Source organism: Acanthopagrus latus, chromosome 19, assembly GCF_904848185.1.
Source record: "Acanthopagrus latus isolate v.2019 chromosome 19, fAcaLat1.1, whole genome shotgun sequence".
Classification (NCBI taxonomy): Eukaryota; Metazoa; Chordata; class Actinopteri; order Spariformes; family Sparidae; genus Acanthopagrus; species Acanthopagrus latus.
In genome coordinates, this window is record NC_051057.1 from 2,886,905 (window position 1) to 2,907,739 (window position 20,835).

Below are 20,835 nucleotides of genomic sequence, written 5' to 3' on the forward strand. Positions count from 1 at the left end.
GTACTTATCCCTAGTCAGTGTATTACCTGCAGTAGATGACTGTCAGCTCTCCCACTGTGTACACCTATACATATTATATATACATACATAAACATATATGTGTGTATATATCTATATATCTATATATATCTATATCTATCTATCTATCTATCTATCTATCTATCTATCTATCTATCTATCTATCTATCTATATATCTATATATATATCTATATATATATCTATATATATATAGATATATATATATATATATATATATATAGACAGTCCTTTCCTTTGGCACTACATTCCCAAATTATACAAATTGTCTTCTTTACATTTCTGTTTGTAAATAGATCAAACCACCGGTGAATAAGCAAGCTTTATATGTGTTGGTGCACATATTTGTAAACCTTTTTTTCTATCAAAGATAATAAGCTAAAATAAGCTAATTGCCTCCGAGATCCAGCTCCATATTTAATAGGAATGCAAACACACATATTTCCCACAATGTCAATCATTTTAGATTTGAAGCACTTTCTTACACACCTTAGAATGTGCAAAGAAAATGGTGCTGAGAAAGAAAGTTTGTAGGCAGGTAAACTGTATAGTTGAATTTTTTTTTTTTTAACCACATTCACAGCAACCAACTTGACAATTCTTTTCTTTTTAGCAGATTTTTTAATAAAACAGGTTTCTCATCCTCATTCCAGTTTGGTTCCACGTATATTTTTAATAACTGAATAGAAAGGCATTTTTGAATTGCAATAAAGGTTTGACTGTTTGTTTCCCGAGAGCAGAAACGGTGTCTCCATGACAACTTTACCGTACTCTTTTCCTTATGCGTCGTGAGAAATAACTTGGTAGTTTACCTTTAATGCACTTGAGATGTTTGTTGCAGCAGCTTGAAAGAAAAATGTATATATTCATGTGAATCTAAAGGACAATAAGGTGAAGTTAAACCAAGTCAGGTCATGTGAATGAGCAAAGAGAAGCAGTCAGTATCAAGCTAATAACTGATTTCTTAATTTCCTCACCAAATGCCACCAAAATTGGCACTTGGCAAAAGCCGTATATGTCAGTGGGTTGTGGTGTAAAACTGATGACATGCAATCTTAATCCCATCAGCAACATAACAATCATCAAAGTGACAGCTTACTAAGACTCAGCCAATCTGTCCACATCAGAAAAAGGAACATTTAGGTCGACTTTGAAAACAGTTTATTACGACCCAGATTTACATATCCTGTTACCTGGTGGTCAAAGGACGATAAAGAGCTACAAAGAGCTACAAAGTCTGACAAAGTTTGCATAGGGAGGAAATCGGGGATGGACGGTCGGGTCAAACAAGCACAGGGCAGCCAATCAAGAGGCCACTGTTAGTGTCCAGAGTGAAACCTGAAGTCCAAAATGAGTTCTTTTAACTTACTAATTAGATTTAGTTAGGTCACATACAAAAGTTAGTTACATGACATAGTTATGTTTGTAACTGCTGTTACAAAAGTAACGTAGTGACTTTAACCCAAACCACGATGCTTTCCATCACCTGACCAAACTGTGAGGATACAACAGAGGTCCATTACACCTGTCGCCGCTACGCTGCAAGAGTCATGTAGCTTTTGGAACTGTAACATAAAACATGTTGTTTTCAAATATCACTGGCCATCGACCTATTCAGTCAGTTAGGTTTGAGAATGCGTTGGACTCAGCAGATGACACTCGAACTAGAGAAAGAAATGAGCCACTTTACCAGCATCACACTGTCCATGTCTGACTCTTCTCATGGTGAACTAAAGCTTTCAGTGCTGCTAACAGGGGAATGAGCCAGAGACTGCTGGAGTGGCTCATTATGTCTTTACATAACTGGACTACACATACTTCAATAAAAAATTTACCAAGAGGTCATCATTTATTAAAGAGCCCATCTTGCAAAAAAAATGCTGGATAGAAAATAAGTCAGTGTCTTCCTTGAAATTTGCTTTCAACAATCATTTGTGCGTAGACAGTCCTTTTCAGACTCTCAGTCTTCTTCATCATGTGTTCTCATTTCTGTTTTTAAACTATACAATGAATATATTTTGTAATTGTTTTAACGCTGTCTATTAAGCCAAACAGTATCCAGCATTTTAATAATGATGAGTTTGTTGATCTACTGTGCACAGTCATAGCTGTAGCTGCATTGGAGGGGTGGAGTAGACAGGTGACAGCAGGTGAATCAAAAACCTCCCTCCAAAAAAAACCTCCCTCCTCCTGCCCATCCTCCCTCGTTTTCACTTCAGCCAGGCTGGTGGCACAGTCACTGTACACATGGATCCACATAAATCAAGAATTAATGAAGCACTGCAGAAGAAGCAGTGCGTGTCAGTGAATGAATGTGTGTCTGTGCACTAGATACTGCTTATTTTGTCTTTTCCAGAGTACAACAGATATGTGGTTTCAAAGTCTTACACAACAACAGTTCACTTGACAATTGGCAGGCGCTCCTCCTCCTCATCTTCATCTGAACTTCCTGATACTTCAGCCTCGTGCTGCCTCCTTCTTTCCCTTTTCCTTGTCAAGTTCCATCTTTTTAGCTCTTTGCGGATGTTACTTCTTGTCGCTGTTTTGAAATACTTGTTCATAGGGTGGAGGTGGATGGTTGCAGTACGAAGGGGGAGGAGGATAGGAGCTCATCATCATATGTGTCATGGCAACGCCTGGGTCACCACCTGTCATCCCGTTGACCCCGAAGCCCTGCATACTTCCTGGCTGCTGGGAAACTGGAAAGATGAAGAGACAGTTATCATTTTAAATGCTATAACACAATATTTTAGCCATAACAGGAGACAATGCTGCAAAGAAGCTACAAATTGGAAAACATGAATGCTTCGCACATGTTCAACCCAGCAGCACAGAAGAGAGCTACAAACAGCACTGTTTCAAAGTGGGCACCAAGACTTGTTTCACCAATTCAGTATTTGATTTGATGTGAAATATGGTCACAACCTGCTCCTGGTCCTGAGTTACAGTGTTGAATAATGACCAGAAAGGTGTTTTTGCAGAACATTATGAAGTTACAGTGATGCTGACCTTTGACATTAATAATTTACCCCACGGCATTTTATTGTTACATCTTAAAAAGTGTAGAGTCCAAATGGATATTTGTGCCAGATGTAATTAAATGATGTTAGTGAATTCTCAGTGACTGCTGACCTTTGATCACCAGCATCTGATCAATTAAGACTGATTGGACATTTGTGCCAATCAGACTTAAAAACCTGGAGTCCAAATGTGCCGTTAGCCGGCGGAATCCTCGGTTTTCAACGACGGGAAAGGGCTGGTTGTCAAGTGCAATAAATTCTGTGACGTTGCTGGTAATTGCTTTGGCCTGTCAAAATAGTTGAGATCCATTTACTCCTGTCTAATATAAATACCAGTATGTACACACACACGGAGACAGTGTCAAGAAAGTTGAGATTTATCCACTCCTGCCAGACACAAATACAAGAAAGGGACATTATACATAGTCCTGAAATGATTCTGAAAAATGAGGTCAACATGAGGACAAGAGGAAAGGCCACACCTCAGCCTGGAGAACAAGACGGTGATTTCGTAACAAAGCCTTATGAAATCTTTAGCCGTCATCAAGGGACAATTAGTGATTGAATGGAGAGATAGCTGGGAAAATGTTCTAATAAGGACATAAAACCAAGCCAATGTCCGAAGCAAGAGAGTATATATACCGAGAAGCACAGACTAAAGTTGGTTCTTCCGATATGCTTTGCCCTTGCTAAAGTCTATGCAATTGAGTCTAGACATTGAGTTTATGTCTCTTTGATGGAAGTTAGAGTCAGGTGTTAAGTGTGCAAAACATCTTAAAGGTTCTTAAAGGTTACTCTAGCCAACCAAATTGAAACATTCCCTTAGGGTTTACCAAAAGCCCTTAAAATCCAACCAAGCACCATACCAAGTGCACAGATCATTTAGAGGAGAGCTGCCATAACAGGTGCCAAACCAGAGGAAGCAGGGTAGATGTTCGGATTCAGGCAGTTAGAAGCTAGGCGAGTCTTCTCGCCACCAGCTTAAGCAATCCCTATTTAAATTGCCAGTTTTTAAGCAACCTCTTGTAGGTTTAGGGATCTAACCCTTTATAACGGAGAGCTGGTTGAGTACCTCCTGGACAGGGGAAAAACTCAGGATCTAACAGGCCTTTGTGTTAACTTGGAAACTTGCTGCAGTTTTCAAATGCCATGAATAAGCACAAGCGTAGGCGCTGTTGAGCGCTTGTCTTTTTTTTTAATACACTTTTGTGCTGATGATGACTTAGCATAAATAATATGCAACTAATGTAATGTTTGATGTGATGAAAACCTTTAGGATTACTTTAACTCTCATTGTTGTTCCAAAATTCTTAGGCAACACTATCAATTAGTCCTTGCTCTGTAGCACGCCAGTCCAGAATGACAGCTAACAGCAAACCAAAACCATTCATCAATTCCATCCAACTATTCTCTCTGTGTCAAAGCCACCAGTTATATCACTAAGATTCCTGGTTTTACAAAATTATGTCATATTCTCACAGCTAAATGTCAGAAATGATTATAGGATGTGTTCACATATTTATGCCTTCCTCTGGTGAGTCACCTAGAACTGGGATTTACATGGTGGTTTTTACTGGAGCGTTCCATTCAATTTTCTGCTTGGCTGACTGACACTTTGTAAAAATCTATTAATTCAAGACTGAGAGAGTTATATCAGCTGCCCTACTTTCCCTAACATCAAGTTTTAAATGAAGAATCCTTTAAGGCCACAGTGTTGATGGTAATGAACAGCGTAAATTAGCCGAGGACCAGAAAGACTCCTAGCACATTTTCTTAGGTTTCTTAGGTTAGGTTTCTTTTTTTTCCACAATATTCTTAGAACAACCCAACAGTAAAACATAAAATAACAGTAATATTAACAATACAATTTAGGACATATCCACATTACCCAGACACACATACTCTCGCACACACCCTCATCCCCTTGCACCTATCTAAAGTAAAATATAGATAAAATAAAATAAATATTTTCCATCATCCTTTCTCTGTTTGCCCTTAGCAATGTAAGTTAGTCTTTCCAGACCAATACATTGCATTCCTTTATCCACATCCGTAGTGATGGTGCTTCCATGCTCTTCCAACACAGCGCAATAGCCCTCCTGGCCTGGAGTAGTCCAAAGTCCAATAGTTTAGCCTGTTTCAAACTCCGTTTGAAGTTCTTCAGATATATTCCAAGCAAACAGAGCCCGGCATTTAAAGGAACTTTGGTGTTAAACAAATCTGACAAACATTTTAAAACATCCTTCCAAAAATCCTGGATCTTTAGACATTCCCATTGACAGTGAAACAGAGTACCTTTCTCAGTCAAGCATTTAGAACACACATCAGGAATATTAGCAGACATATGATGAAGCCTGACAGGGGTTATATACATCCTATATCCTATATACATCCCACTTATATTGGAGTAATTTAAACCTTGTATTTATTGTGTTTGTGCTTTTAAACGAGCACCGTTCCAATCCATCTCATCAATATCCTCCTTAATATCCAGCTTCCAAACTTTTAGTTTATTGCATGCTGATTCAGGACTATTTGCAACCAATATGTTGTAGTATCTAGAAACATGTCCTTTCCCCCCTAAATTTACAAGTGTAACTTCCTCAAGTTTAGATAAAGGTGGTGTACACATTATCTGTTCGAAGTATTTGAAGAAGCAAGAAGCAAATCTCCATCTTTGTAAAGATCCATCATTTTCTGAATGCCTTTCATATTCCATATTTCTTACCGGATGTGAACTGTGTATTACCCCAAACAGGCATGAATTGAGACAGTGCTGGCATGTCACCCACATGCTTATGTGCAGCATGCCATATTGAAATTGTATTTTTGAGAGAAGGATTTTTTGTGTGCTTTTTAATGTGTTTATGTCAGAGGAATATAGATACAACTTTAATGGTAAATCCGGAATGAACTCCTGTTCAATGTTTACCCAGGCTGGGGGCACCGCTGTGTAAAAATAATATGATGCTGCAGTCAGTTGGGAAGCCATATAGTACCATCTAAGATTTGGAAGTTGAAGCCCCCCTCTTTCATAAGGCAAATATAGTAGCTTAAGGCGGAGTCTAGCTTTTCTATTATCCAAATAAACTGACCAAATAGTTTATTAAGTTTATCAAAGAACCTATTTGATAATGGCAATGGAGGTGTTTGAAAATAGTATAACAATTTAGGTAAAACTGACATTTTTATAAGATTTATTCAACCCATCATGGAGATAGGCAAATTAGACCATCAATTCAGTACTTCAGTAACACCATCCACCAGACGGTCATAGTTTGTTGGGATCATTTCACTGAGTTCAGGAGTGATTTTAACAGCCAAGTACCTGAAACCTTCGGTAGTTGTCATAAATGGGGTATCTATTATGGGATTATGTCTTTCTTCCTTATTGAGAAACATTAACACTGACTTAGAATTATTAATTTTGTATCCGGATATGCCTCCAAAAGTTTCAGTTAATCTAATTAGGCTAGGAATACTATTTTTTAAATTTGTCAGGAAAAATATGATATCATCATCATATAAAGAGATGCTATGATCCACCTCCCCAATTGTTATACCTGATAAACTCTTATGCACTCTTACAGCCATAGATAGAGGTTCAATTGCTAATGTAAATAATAGTGAAGATAATGGACAACCCTGGCGAGTGGATCTCTGTAGACTAAAGGGTTTTGAGATGGTATTATTGGTTAGAATCTCAATGGCTGGGTTTGTATATAGCAGTTGGAGCCATTTTAGAAACGTTTTCCCTAACCCAAATCTTGGAAGTTCTTCAAAGAGGTAACCCCATTCTATCCTATCAGATGCCTGGCTTGCATCAACTGACAGCACTGCTGTGTCCTTTGCGTCATATTTCTCATGTAGTATATTTAGGACTCTTCTTATATTGTGATAACCTTGTCTACTTTGTATGAAACCTTGTTGATGATCAATAATCAGCTGAGGGAGATGTTTATCTAATCTTCCAAAGAGCGTTTTGCAAAGATTTTTTATGTCACATCCCATTAAACTAATTGGGCTGTAAGAAGAGCATTCGGTTGGGGGCTTATTTGGTTTTAATATTAGGGTTATTAGTGTTCCTTTCCTAAATGACTCTTCATACATGTCCAGATGCGGCCTTAATAGCTGTCTTTTAAATGTTTTGTAAAACTCTATTGGTAACCCATCTGGTCCGGGCGCCTTACCCCTACTGATGTCTCCTATAGCTTCATCAAGTTCTTTTGTTGTTAACGGACCATCTAGTGTTATTTTCTCGTCCTCTGATATAGTCGGAAATTGCAACTGGTCAAGAAATGTATACTGAGCTTCTCTATGTTCTGTACATTCAGATTTGTATAACAATTTATAAAAATCTCTTTGTTTGTTTTTATACTATTTATGGTTCTTTCAGCTTGTATTTTCTTTATCCTCCATGCCAATAATTTACCTGCCTTTTCCCCTTGGTCGTAGTATGTTTGTTTAATCCACATTAGACTTTCAGCAAATGTGTCAGTCGTTAACTTATCATAACTGGCTCTCATAACAGATATGTTATGTAATTTTACAGGGTCATTATCATTCTAAAATTCAGTTTCAGCTTTTTTGATTTGGTTTTCTTGTGAATGTAATTCTTGTTTGTAGCGCTTGGTCTTAGATCTCTTGTAGCTGATCATTTCTCCCCTAATGTAGGCTTTAAATGCTTCCCACCTAATGCTGGCCGTAGGTTCATTTGTATTTGTAGTAATCAACGTGCGAGTGGGTTTTATATGAGCTTGAATAGCAAGAATATTCCCCCTTATTTAAGTTCTGTGATCTCCAAATTTCAACTAATCTTAGATCTTCCATATTGTTAATTAGTGTTTTTCTAACACTGGGTCGAGGGCACAGTTGAAATCTCCCCCCAAAATATAAAGTCCCTCCAAGGCAGGCACAGTAAGAAATAGCTTTTCAAAAAATGATGGATTGTCTTCGTTAGAACTGTATACATTTATAAGATTTATTTTTTGTAACATAATATTACCTTGAACTATAATATACCTTCCAGATGGATCTTGGGTAGTGTTTATGATTTGAAATGGAAGTGAATTGTGTATGAGAATAACTATGCCTCTTGCATAAGTACTGTGGGAAGCCTGAAATATCTGACCTGGCCATCTTTTACTCAAGGAGCGTATGTCTGAAGTAATCATTTGTGTCTCTTGTAGAAAGACTATTTTTGAGTTGAGATTTTTTTTTATCCTGTTTAGTACTTGTTTCAGTTTGGCCCCAGTTCTCTAAATCGTCTGTCTTGGACTCAAGATAGAAAAAAGTATCACACTGCTTGGCTGCAGTTGGTTTAGACATGTCAGCGCCAAGTTTTTAGCGAAAATGGTAGCCACTAAATGAAGGGTTTTTAGGGAAATATTGTGTGGTTGCATGGAGCCTCCTCACCAGTGGCGGCTGGTGACTGAAAAAACTGGGGAGGACAGGAGGAAAACCAGTCCACAGTGTCATGTTATTTTATACAAGTCAACTACTTATCCCTACTTTCTTATATTCAATGAAAATTAAGCAATAAAACAATGACTTACAAGACGTCTTTAAAAAACATTTTATTAAATGGCAAAATATTAATGTACACCCCTTCTGGGATTCAATCCCCAGTCACCTGTGTGGCAGGGAACTGCTCTACCTACTGTGCTACCGCAGCAGTCAATGCACATACTTCACGACAGCACATGACATCACACTCATCACTCATCACAATCGCCCAAAACAACTGTGTTGCTGCTCTGTATTGTGTCCTGGTCGTGCTGCTAACGTTATGTCCTCCAGCAGGACGAACGAAACGACAACTATGAATTATCTTTCTGACTGCCTCTCTCTGATTTCTCTGAACAGTTTATTCTTTCAGAAATTTGCTTATATTTCCTTCGAAACTGATTCCAATATCGCTGAAAACTCCATATTTCTTGTCCGAGCATGGCTGGCAGTGAAAGCTGTAAAATACATAGAAGTATTTTTGGTTTACGGTTGTATAAATGTGAGAATGAAATTTGGGAACTGCTATTGGACCAACCTGCTGTCAATCTTGTATTCTGGTTGCTGATTGGTAAGGGAGGACGGCGACCCTTTGCACGTCATTTTAGGTGTCTTAGCCAATCATAGATCAGCATGAAAAATGAAAAAAACAAAATGAAAAAAATACATAACTATGTGATTTTGAACATCGAAAAATGCCCTGTGACTAGCAAAAATGTCACATGTTAAAAAAATGTGATTTACTTTTTTCATGTGCATGTCAAATGCCTTTGGATAATTTCATAAAACTCAGTTTGATGATCTGACAGTGGTGGAATTAAAATGTTTGTATGTTTTGGTTGTGCTAGCCCAAGTACAAAATGCTGAATTCTTTTCTGCATGTGGATGAAAATGCCTTCAGATTTTTCATCAATCTCAGTTCTCATCTGACGTGGTAGAATAAATAGCTTTTTCTGGTCGCGCCAGTGTCAGTGCATTCAGATTTTCCTTAAAGTTCATTTCCTAAAAGCCTTTGATTCCAATTTGACAGTGGTGGAATAGAATAAACAAAATGTATGTTATTCAAGTGCAACATTTATTTTCAATAAAAAATAATGTAATTGAAATCTCGTTGTTTCTCAATCTGTTTGGCTTTTGTATTGAGTGAATGTCAGACAGTGGCACAGCAATGCCAGTCTGGAACACTTGCAAAACAATACACGCATATCCACGACTGTTTATGTGGCACATACTGTATTTCTAGGAGCACCCCCAGTCAGTGTTGGAGCACACCCATAGCACCTGCAACCATGGTGTCATGAGATTACTTTTGTTGTGAACTGGCACTTGATAAATATATTTGACTGAGATTTGTCAAACTCACTAACTGGACAGAGTTGTTGGTTGCTCAGCTGCTCAGCCAAGTTGCATTATTTGAACTTTTTGAATTGTAGCATCTCCACACATGCTTTTTTTTTTTAATGTACAATTTAAAAGCAAGGTGTGACATCACTGGTTTTGAAAGCTGCATTAATTCAAACTTTTCCATCAGATGGACGTTACTAAAAGAGTGAAAAACATATCTGCTGAAACTAGAGCTGGATAATTTTATATTTTCTGTGAGGGAAAATTCCCGAATGTCCCTTTGTTATTGTAATATACTATTCTTGCAAATGAAACTTCACAAGTATAGAAGATGTGTTGAGAGTGAAAACATTCTGTCTATGGGCCTCTCATGGTTTTCGTCTTGTGATAGTTTAATGGTTTCAGAGCATATGTGATAGAGAGGTTTGAAAAACCTATAGATAGGACAACAAACAGACTCTTCGTCCAAGGAGTTCATCCTGAAGAGCATTTTTTTGTAACATTTCTGTGTAACCTCTCCTGGGGATCTGTGTTCTAACAATGGCTGATGTATGGAACATAAACTATGGGATGTACGTGTATGTTAACCTAATTTGGATGTGGAGATAGTAGGAATGTTATTTCAACTGAGTACAGATGTAATCCCCTGCTACAATTGTGTTTGTGTGTTAGTTTTCTCTGCAGGCTCTGCAGGTGTGAAGTCTCACACAGTTAGACCTTTAAAATTCATGTTTTTTCTTTCATTTCCATTCTTAATATTTGCCTAAATGGCAAAAAAAAAAAACAGGGTCAGTGTGTTTGCCACCTGTCTTTTGCGTATTTGTCTGAATCCTACTGTACCTGGTGTGGTGACAGGGTGCCTGGTGAAGGAGACATTGAAGGCTGGCTCGTCTCTCAGAGGGGATGGATACATCCTCCTGCGGATGAAGAAGCCAGCACCGCAGCAGAATAGTAAGCCCATCATCAGCAGCACCCTGAGAGAACAACAAAGGACATCATGGATCTTTCACTCACCCAACATCATCAACACTGCCATGGTACAGCAGGGGCTGTTTTAGCATCTGATGATAATGCTTTGTAGATATTATCTGCAACACAACAGGCCGACACAGAGGTACCGCCATGACTCACAGAAACATGCAGCTCAGTAATATGTTCCCTCTGGGGAGATACTGACAGTAAAGCACATTTTTATTCATTTGAAGTTTTTTGGTGCATCTCTATTTTATTTGTGTTGTAAGCAGCACTGAACAACAACCACATTAATCCACTTTTATACATCTATTGACCTGAAAAGTTCACAAGTTCACACTGCCATGTCCGTCCTTTGTGAGTCTCGCTTATGGGATTCAGTCAATCTGATTATGCCAGAGCTGTTAAGTTAAAAAGTGAAGCTAAGGGACAGCTGATACAGGGGTAACTAAGTACTGTTTATGAGCGAAACAGGAACCTGAGAAGAGACTTCCCTAAATCTGTATTTCTTTTCTGAAAAATTATCATGATGTCCAATAGCATCATTTCTGTCTGAAACCATCAGATGTCATAAATTCCAACCCTGGAAACCTCATGCTGTCACCTCCGCATTGATCACAGAGCCTGACAAACAAATAGACAGAAGACAGAAGCAGTCGCTGAATTAACAGGTGTTCCTCCCTGTAAGAGACAACAGTAGACACAGCCTGAAATGTAACTCACCAGAAGTACCATAGTCTCTGGATGGACAGGGCTCTCACACAGCAGCGAGTACCACAGCAGTCCTCATAAGAGCGACATCTGCAACAAACAGGCACAGAGTGAGGCAATCAGGTCAACAACAGCAAAAATACAACAGATATGATAATCCTCATCCTCACTATATATATATATATATATATCTATATATATATATATATATATATATATATATATATATATATATATATATATATATATACGTTGCTTACAATAATGATTGTATCACGAGACATCGATTCTGCAATAACTGATACACTTTCAAGACAATCATCTCATGACATATTATTAATCTGTGTCACAAAACCCCCCCACAAAATTCCCCTAAAATGACAAAATGCGGGAATTGTGTATTTATTCACTGCATTGACACAATCTGAAATGAAACAATGTATCCAAAGTGCACTGAGTCTTAAGTCAGTGCCTCTTAATCACACACTAACCGCATCTTCCACGTGTACCATCATCCCAATGTAAACTGGTCATAATGTGACAAAAGGCTGAACTGACAAGAAAGCACAACAGTTTTTGAGTTCAGATGTTTGACGGAAGGTATTGCTCATCAAATTCTTTTCTATCCATGTAAATTAAGTTAATAGAAGCTTACACCACGAGGGGTCATGAGCCCAAGATTACGTGCACATGGCAATACAACTTATATATATAATATACTTAACTTATATATATATATGTATAATGACAGCTGTCACTGTAAGCATGTTAGCATTTAGCTCAAAGTACTGCCGTGCCAAAGAACAGTCTGATGCCCCGTATCCACATAGCATTTTTGGAGGGGCAGAAAAGTGCTCTGTGACAGCAACATCTTGACAATTGCTGCTATATGATCAACACTGCCCCTTTGTGGTTTACTATCATTTGATTTTTATATATTTTATACAATCTGTTGGAGACAAAAATACAGTGATTATCACCTAGGTCAGGAAAAAGAAGAAGACTGTGACATCATCATCATCTTTCTGAAAAGTTGAGAGATTTTCAACTTGAAGCACTTGGAGTGGCTGCACAAGCAAATGCTGGCTCAGAAAAAAACTCTGGGCCCAGGCCCTAACAGTGCCGTTAGCATGACTGCAGATTATTTAACCATAAGTCATGTGCACGCATACCATTAGTTTTGATAGTCCTTTACTATTGAGCACATGGCGGAGGCCTTATTGTAAATCTGTGTTTTCAACTAAACCAGACAGGCTTTATTATTTGTTGACTTACTGTGAAGTTTAGACACACCTTTTGGTGATTTTTTGGCAATTTATATGAAAGCACTTGCAAAGTCATCGCTACAATCAAGCTCTGGCACATCCAGTGTAAGTATCACTTCAAAGTTCCCATGTTCATATCTCCCAACATTGCAAGAAATTTAAAAAGCACTGTGAATTGCATGGCATGAGGCATAGATTTCAGGCTCAATTTTACACAATCCAAAACAAATCACTGCTTTTACTTTGCACTTTGCATTTCTATATAAGACTGGAATAAAAATGTGTACATTAAAACAAATCTACAGACACAGTGCTCATAATTTCTCACTGAAAAATATGTAAAGGGACCAGAATTAATTTGCCTTCTTCACAGAGCAGGGCACTATTGTGCTTTGACATTTCCCTCAGTATAAAAAGCCTTGAGGCAACAGATACAGGTGTATTGTAACAATGCCATTTATCACATTTTCTGCTTCGTAAACAACATTTTTTAAAAGACTGATTTCAAATGGCAGGCCCAGCAGCCAGGGAGCTAAATAATCAGAACAGAGGCCTAAGGTGATTGATCGGTCTATGGAATACAGCAGCAAACCTGCAGTGATACAGCGGAAGAAGTAATAACAAGGTTAGTGAGTGTGTGTGTGTTTGTGTACGTGTTTGTGTGTGTTTGCGTGCATGCATCTCTTGATAGACGACTGTGGATAGCCAGCATGACAGTGCATAGCTTCCACTCCCAGTTCTGTCTTGCATTTCAACGCTATGTCGAGGATGAGCAACCACTGTGCCTGAAGACCCCGGGGTCCATCAAATGAAAACCAGGAGTATATTAGCACCATGGGCCAGTTCCTTCTATACTACCTGCCTGTCTGCATACAGTATATCATGTTTCTTTGTAAAGAAGGTAAGGCGAATCATTTAGACATTTCCGATTTTGTGGATCCAGATGCTGATCTTGCAAGTCTGAATTATAATTAAATTGACATTTTCTCTAGTACATTTAAGTCATAATTATTAAAATAACAGAAGCCACAATGACACCATAAGGCGTCCATTTTTTTTTCCTTTTGAGAATCCACATTCTGAGCCTTTGTTGGTTTGACTGACTGATTGATTTCATTATTGTGTCATCGGCCTCCGGGACACCATTATCAGAAAAGAAGACAAACAGACCAGAAACCAGAACAGCAACATACAGACTACAGACAGCACAACAAATAAACCTGACATCTTCTCTAATCTTTAGAACCAAAAGTAGCCTACACATAAGTATTAAAATTAAACATCCATTTGCTTATTCTGTCATCATCTGACATTTCATTCAAAGCAGGAATTCTTAACTTATCACGATAAAGATAATATATAGGAAAATGATTTTATTCTCCTTTTGTCCTCCTGAATATTTTTAAATCTGATTTTAACAGCCAGAGGAAGGAATCCTGTTCTCAGCTGTGCAACCCTTAGCCTATGGCCTTCACTGTTTTATGTGCTCCTGTTTCTTTAACCAGGTAGCTTCTCACTTGTATTTATTCATAAAATTCTTGATTTTTATATAATTTTAGTATAGTAGTTTTTTAGTAATTAGTAATTTTAGATAGTAAATGGTAATTTTAGATTCTCCAAAGTCTCTATTCCTATATCTGTAACTATCTGACAATATCGGGTTTTAAAAGTATTGTCATTCAAAGTTGGTTTAAATTCCCTGTCCATCGCGATCTCTCTCATAAATATGAAATCCTTTTGGATATCCTTTGGTTTTGTAACTTTTGCCCAGGCCATTATTGGATTTCTTATACACAAATCTGGTGCGAAATCTATGGGTGCCGCCATCTTGCCTGCCACCATTACTGCGTGGCTGCGGACTGTGACTTGGCGGTGCCCTCTAATGGATTTTCAATGAATGCATCCTGCTCATGAAAATGTCAGGTGACAGGTAAATAAACAATGGCAAAGGAAAGGGAACACTGGGTAGATGACATCAGGCAGTGGCCAAAGCTTACCAATGCAGGTAATTTATTGACAACATAATGTATTAAGACGTGTATTAACTGATGACAACAATAAAACCGAACGCTGTCATTACTAGCTGCGTAAATGTTGTTTACAGATATTCATTATTTTATTAATCGCCTGGCATGCGATGAGCTTCAGAACGCAAACTTCAGGGCACTGATTGAAGGGCAGAATTATATGAGCTCCGGTTGGATTGGCCTGATTACTGCACACCATCGCAGCCTGCACAGACAGAGCATGTGCCTGGAACCAGTCTACTTGTGACATTGTAGTGCCAGAGACAGTGGAAAATAGACAGACATAACACAGTGGTCACAGAAAGTGTATGAGTGTCATTTCTACTGCATTTGAGACAGATGACAAAGTTATTGCACATTTTTCAGTGCCAGACATGGTTGGATTATCTATGGTTCCTGGAACCATTTTGCATCATGTGTTGACTGCTCAGCCACAGACACACACTGCGCACACTGAAATAGGTCAACCCAAAGAGTGCACAATGTGTGCAGAACAGAAATGCACACTTTGCAACACAATATTTCAAAATCATGTAAAATGTGGGGAACAGGACAGGCAGAGCTTACTAACAGAGACCAAGGGCCAGAATAGTCAGCTGTGGCTGGACCAGAGAAAAATAAGAATAACATGAATAATTGACACAGATGCACAGATCTTGAGATTAAGTGTCCCACACCAAAAAAGCTTGAAGCACATGGTGGCAGTCTATTAAAAATGATAGAATCAAACAAATATGATGTTAAAGAGAGTGATGGCAAGTACATTCTGAGGGAAACAACATCTGGGATAGGGTTCTATCAGGTCCAGGTGGCAATGCACTGTGCAGTGGACGATGAACAAAGTCCGCCACCTGAAGAGGGTGTACTTTCAGTGTCTGCTCCCAGCAGTAGCAACAAGAATTGCACACAGGGTCATGAAAATATGTGGGCTCAAGTAGCTACACTTTAATGTGCACATGACAACTTACTGGTAATACACATATCAAGAGTTCAATATTCGTTCACTGTTTAAAACTTTACATTTTAATTATCTACATTACATTGTCATGGTAACTTAATACACATCAAGAGTTCAACATTTGTTCATGGTTTAAACCTGTACAACTATCTACATTGTTGTCTGAAACTGTTGGTTGCTTTGTTGATTTTTCTGTTGAAATACAAAGTAATATTTGGTATACTGTGACCTTCATTAGCCTAAGGACATAATCTATACAAAATTAACCACATCACACTCACTCACTCACTCACTCACACACATCCATTTCAGGTGTTTCTTTTTCTTCATTCAGTACTGTTATGGATTAGCTGAGGTTGCAAATTACATAAACCTGCACAAATAGTTACAATCTCATCAACACTTTGCAACATACCAGAGGGAACATTACACTCGCTCGATGTGAATTCTGACATTTGCTAGGCGATGTGTGGATGTCACCTCATGTTCAGGCACCTCCTTACGTCCACATGTGAATGCAGGAAGAGCTAGACTCACTCCTGGAGGCAGTATGTCCATGATGGTATGGTATGGTATGGTATGATGATATCCGCGATCTGCTAAGATCTCATCACCAGGGATCAGGTGATGAACAAAACCACTGTTCTTTGTGATGAAATTATCACTGGCCCTTCCACCAAAAAGTTTTGACACAAACATGACATAGCCATTGGGGGCTATACAGTATAGGAGTTTGTATGTGTTATGATGTTTGTAATTGCTATAATTTTGTGATCTTTTTCTTAAGTTCTTTGGCCTTTGTACAAAGACCTCTGTACTGCCAATGATGCATGTGGCTTTAGGATAATTTTTGAGGAATGTCTCGGGCCTGATTCTGTTCAGCGTAACCCTGGGCAACCAAACAATCACCTTTTCCCTCATAAACCTTGCAAGGACTGGTCTCCAAAATGTAAATATTTTAGATGCTGTGGTTCTACTCACCCCATATCATTTACCCAAGTCAGTAAAGTCAGCAATAAACCCAAACAGAGTCTCATTAAAACAAGCAAAAATTGTTCATGGACAGTCAATTTAGCATTAAGTGGTTGTGAGCAAAAAGTCAACATGATCTGGCCACTGGATTCCGACATCATTCGTCTGCAGAGGCATATTCTCCAAATTCCCAACATCCACATCTGTTTCCATAGCTTCAGGTTCAGAAGTTGAGTTCAGGTATAATGGCTGAGGACATCTTCTTTTGGGGGGAGGTCTAGCTAGTGTTGACTAAAGAGAAAAAAAGAGAGCTTTGCATTAGTTAAACATAACCATCAAGCATATTTAAATTAACAAAATGCGATGCAATAATATGGCTATCCAAGAGACCTACTTACACTGCAATCATAACCCATGAGCAACACAGGATACAGGTTTTCTTTTGTGGGTTGTCCGTCAGGAAAATGTATCCCACACACCTTAGAGCGGTAATGAAGATAAATACATAATGAACGATGCATTGGTTGTAAGTACTTCTCAAATAAGTGTGAACAAGACGGCACTTTAAATAGCACTCTGCACTTTCTCTTATTTAATGTCAAACATGCACAGTTGCACTTTACCATCCTATTCATAATGCCTGAAGGGGGTTTATATGATTGTTGTTCTTTTTTTGTAGGGTGAGGGGCCAAAACTGTTGTTTATCCTGTCCTGTCCAGTCCTGTCTAATCTCTTGTGACAAGTCTCCTGTTGTATCAGATGTACTATACAGCACAAATTGAGTTTCTGCAAGGATGCAGATCTATCTATCTATTGGACATAGTAGTTTAATTAGTTAATATTACCAATCACAGAATAATCAAACAATGACCAGTTAGATGAGTACATTTACCTATCCATCTAGCAGACAATTGTATCCAAAGCAAAGTAATGAGGACTGACTGAGGTCATACAAAGCAGTACCGTAAGAGCTTCAGTCTTGTGAAATCATATTTGCACTTGAAAACACTTTGCAACATGAAAGCTCCAGCTTTGTTTTCGCCTGTGGCTGACGATATTGCTAACAAACTTAGCTAGTGCTGTTACACTGTATGTTACACCCACTGCATGCAACCTGTGGCATTAACAGATTGAACAGTCAAAGCCAAACTTACCACAGTGATCTTGTTTGGCTCGAAGCCATCTCGGTTTATGTATTTCATCCACTTTTGACGCACGTCTTGGTCCTCCACTTGACCAGGAAATCTATGTAATCCATAAGGCCGTAAACATGGGCAGTCAATGTCCAGTCAACCTCCAGGGATTGTGATATATTAGTTAGGTGGAGGATCAAATCGTCTGCACAGATTGCTAATTTTCTTGTCCCACCAACAGTCCTTGTATTTTGCAGTTTTGTCTTATTCATTCGGCAAATGGTTCCATGGCCAAAATAAAGATTAGGGGGGAGAGAGGCTCTCCCTGCCTTGTTCCCCGACAAAGATCGAAAGAGTCTGATATTATACCATTTACTCGTAGTCTTAATCATTTTTAACCAGCTAATAAATGTATCATTAGGGGGCCAAGCCCGAGGGGCTGAGGGAACGTACATGCAAGCAGACACGTTTCTTAGGACCAGTGGTGCTAGGAACCCTACTGTAATTGTAAAGATTTTTATTTTTATTTTTCTCTGGCTAAAGTGGTACTGCAGGATAAACTATGCAAGGGAGGGTGGTGCAATTTGGAGGGTTGGTCCAGACGCCTGCAAATATCTCATACACAAAAAACTACATATATCTGCTTGTAGGGGGAGCTATAACCTAGGCCAATGTGTTTTTGCCTATAACTCCCACACCGTATGTCACACATTAAGAAAAAAAAATAAATGGAAAACCTACTTTTTTGAACTCCTCCTTAGGATTTTGGACCTGATCTAAAGTTATCAAAAGAATTTTGCATGTACACTAGGTGGCACTATCATGGATGCAATCGCGTTTTTGCCTGTAACTTCCACATTTTAAATAACACATTCGCAAACCTTGTATCTATATGTTCCCTGTGTAGAGCTGGGTTTCTGCTGCACATTTCGTTCACTAAATCGCAACATATGCAAAACCTACTTTTTCAAACTCCTCCTTAGGATTTTGTCCCATCTGTGTGAAACTTGGCACGTACACTCTTCAACTGGACCTGATCTATAGTTATCAAAAGAATTTTGCTCAGAATTAGCAATCTGTGCAGACGATTTGATCCTCCACCTAACTAACATATCTCCACTAGGTGGCACTATCATGGATGCATATGCATAACACATATGCACATATGCATAACACATATGCACATATGCATAACATATAAAATGTTTATATCTCTTGAGCGGCAACACCAATTTTTGCGAAATTTGGTTGGTATGATGTAGGGCCAATCCTGAGGCCATGTCTTGAAGGTGGTCATGACTGGTCAAAGTGGGCGTGGCTTAGTACAACGCATCCAAATTGGCACACATTCAGCCTTTTGCACTTCCAGTGCACTTCCCCTTACAGTGAATACCACGGCTCAGGCGTTGGCCTGTGTCCTCACTTTTGCCCTGAGCCTGTCATCTTTTGGGGCCAACTTCCGTGGGATCTGCAGTGCGCAGGGTCCGAGTAGGCGCGGGGGGGTGCTTGGCTCCTGTTCATAACTGCTTGCAGTTCTAGTTAAATCTAAAACTTTGACACACCTCGAATATGAAAGAGCACTTGTTGTTTTGTCTTTAAAGAGTTTTCTATCATACTTAAGGTTCTTCTAACATTATCTCCCAGAGTTCTATTTGAAACAAAATCTTTCTGATCAGGGTTTATAATGTTAGGAATAATAGTTTTAAGTCTATTTGCAAGAATTGAAGTGAGTCATTTATGATCTACATTTAATAGAGATATTGGACGATATGAAGCACAATCTATGGGTTCCTTACCTTCTTTATGAATTATTGTGATAACAGCCGAATTCCAAGTATCTGCATATTGTTTGTTCTCCAGCGCCCAGTTACAGGTTTTACATAGCAGAGGTACTAATAAAGTTTGAAATGCTTTATAAAACTCATTTGTGAATCCATCACTTCCTGGAAATTTCTCATTTTTTGTCTTTTTCATAGTATCATACAATTCTGTCCACTATCATAATATTTCTGCTTGGTTAATTCCCTGTCTATTTTCTCCATATCTAGGTAATCTATTCTTTTTTTAATTTCATCTATTTCATCCAGTATTTGTTTGGATGATCTCTTTTTCTGTTCTGTTTGAAGTATTGTCAGTTTATTTACCAAGTTATTTGTTTATATACCTGTAGTGTCCTGATTTTGAATTAGTGTTGAACTGAATAAACACTGCTTTTACAATGCTAATCCCACTGTACTTGTTTTTGCAGGCCGCAAATCAAGGACAATATGAATAAATGAATTATCAATTCAGTAAGAGGAGTGAGGCAACACAGGCTGGCCTGATGCAATTTTGAGACTGGGAAAATGTTGTTACCAGTAGGCTAAAACTTTAAAGTGTCAGCATTATGGCTTGTCAGATGCTTACACAGCAGAGACAAAAGTGTAATGTTTTTCACCAGAAGAATTTTTGTCAGTTGATTATTTTCCGAGAAGACATCAACACAACAACAAGGCCTCAAATCCTCTCTGTAAAACTCTAATAGCATATGAAATACAGCATCATGGAAAAGGTCCAAGTGGATTAAAAGATATGTTAAAAATGAAATAAATAAATAGGGAACAGATGAATAAATTATTTTTTTACAAGGCATTGTGAGCCTGATCCATAAGGGGCACCAAAAATGCCAAAGATATTAATTTCACCAAATTTGGTGCCCCTACACTTGGGGCAGATCTGAAGAGCCACACTGATAAAATCACATGAACACATATATAGTATACTCTGCAGCTCAATGCAGAGTTAATGTTGATGAAGGTTTTCAGTCATCTGAGTCATGGTAATCCTAAGTGCTGTATTGTAGGCAACTGGCTGTTCAATGCAGCCAGAAATACACCGTTTTATACAGTAAG

At 38.4% G+C, this 20,835-nt stretch overlaps 1 protein-coding gene across 2 annotated transcripts in view; it reads right to left on the reverse strand.

Annotated features, from left to right (window-relative positions):
- Positions 1-446: 446 nt before the first annotated feature.
- vopp1 (VOPP1 WW domain binding protein) overlaps positions 447-20,835 on the reverse strand; it is a 67,707-nt gene continuing 47,318 nt past the window's right edge. Inside the window, exons 3-5 of one of the 2 annotated variants that reach the window (XM_037079572.1) lie at positions 11,602-11,679; positions 10,747-10,880; positions 447-2,736 (exon numbers count right to left, since the gene is read on the reverse strand). In XM_037079572.1, coding sequence (XP_036935467.1) covers positions 2,564-2,736; positions 10,747-10,880; positions 11,602-11,679 — 385 coding nt within the window. In that variant the 3' untranslated portion in view covers positions 447-2,563. Of the gene's footprint in view, positions 2,737-10,746; positions 10,881-11,601; positions 11,680-15,820; positions 17,103-17,209; positions 17,291-17,965; positions 18,057-20,835 lie in introns of those variants that run through there. The other variant, XM_037079573.1, reaches the window with a different exon arrangement.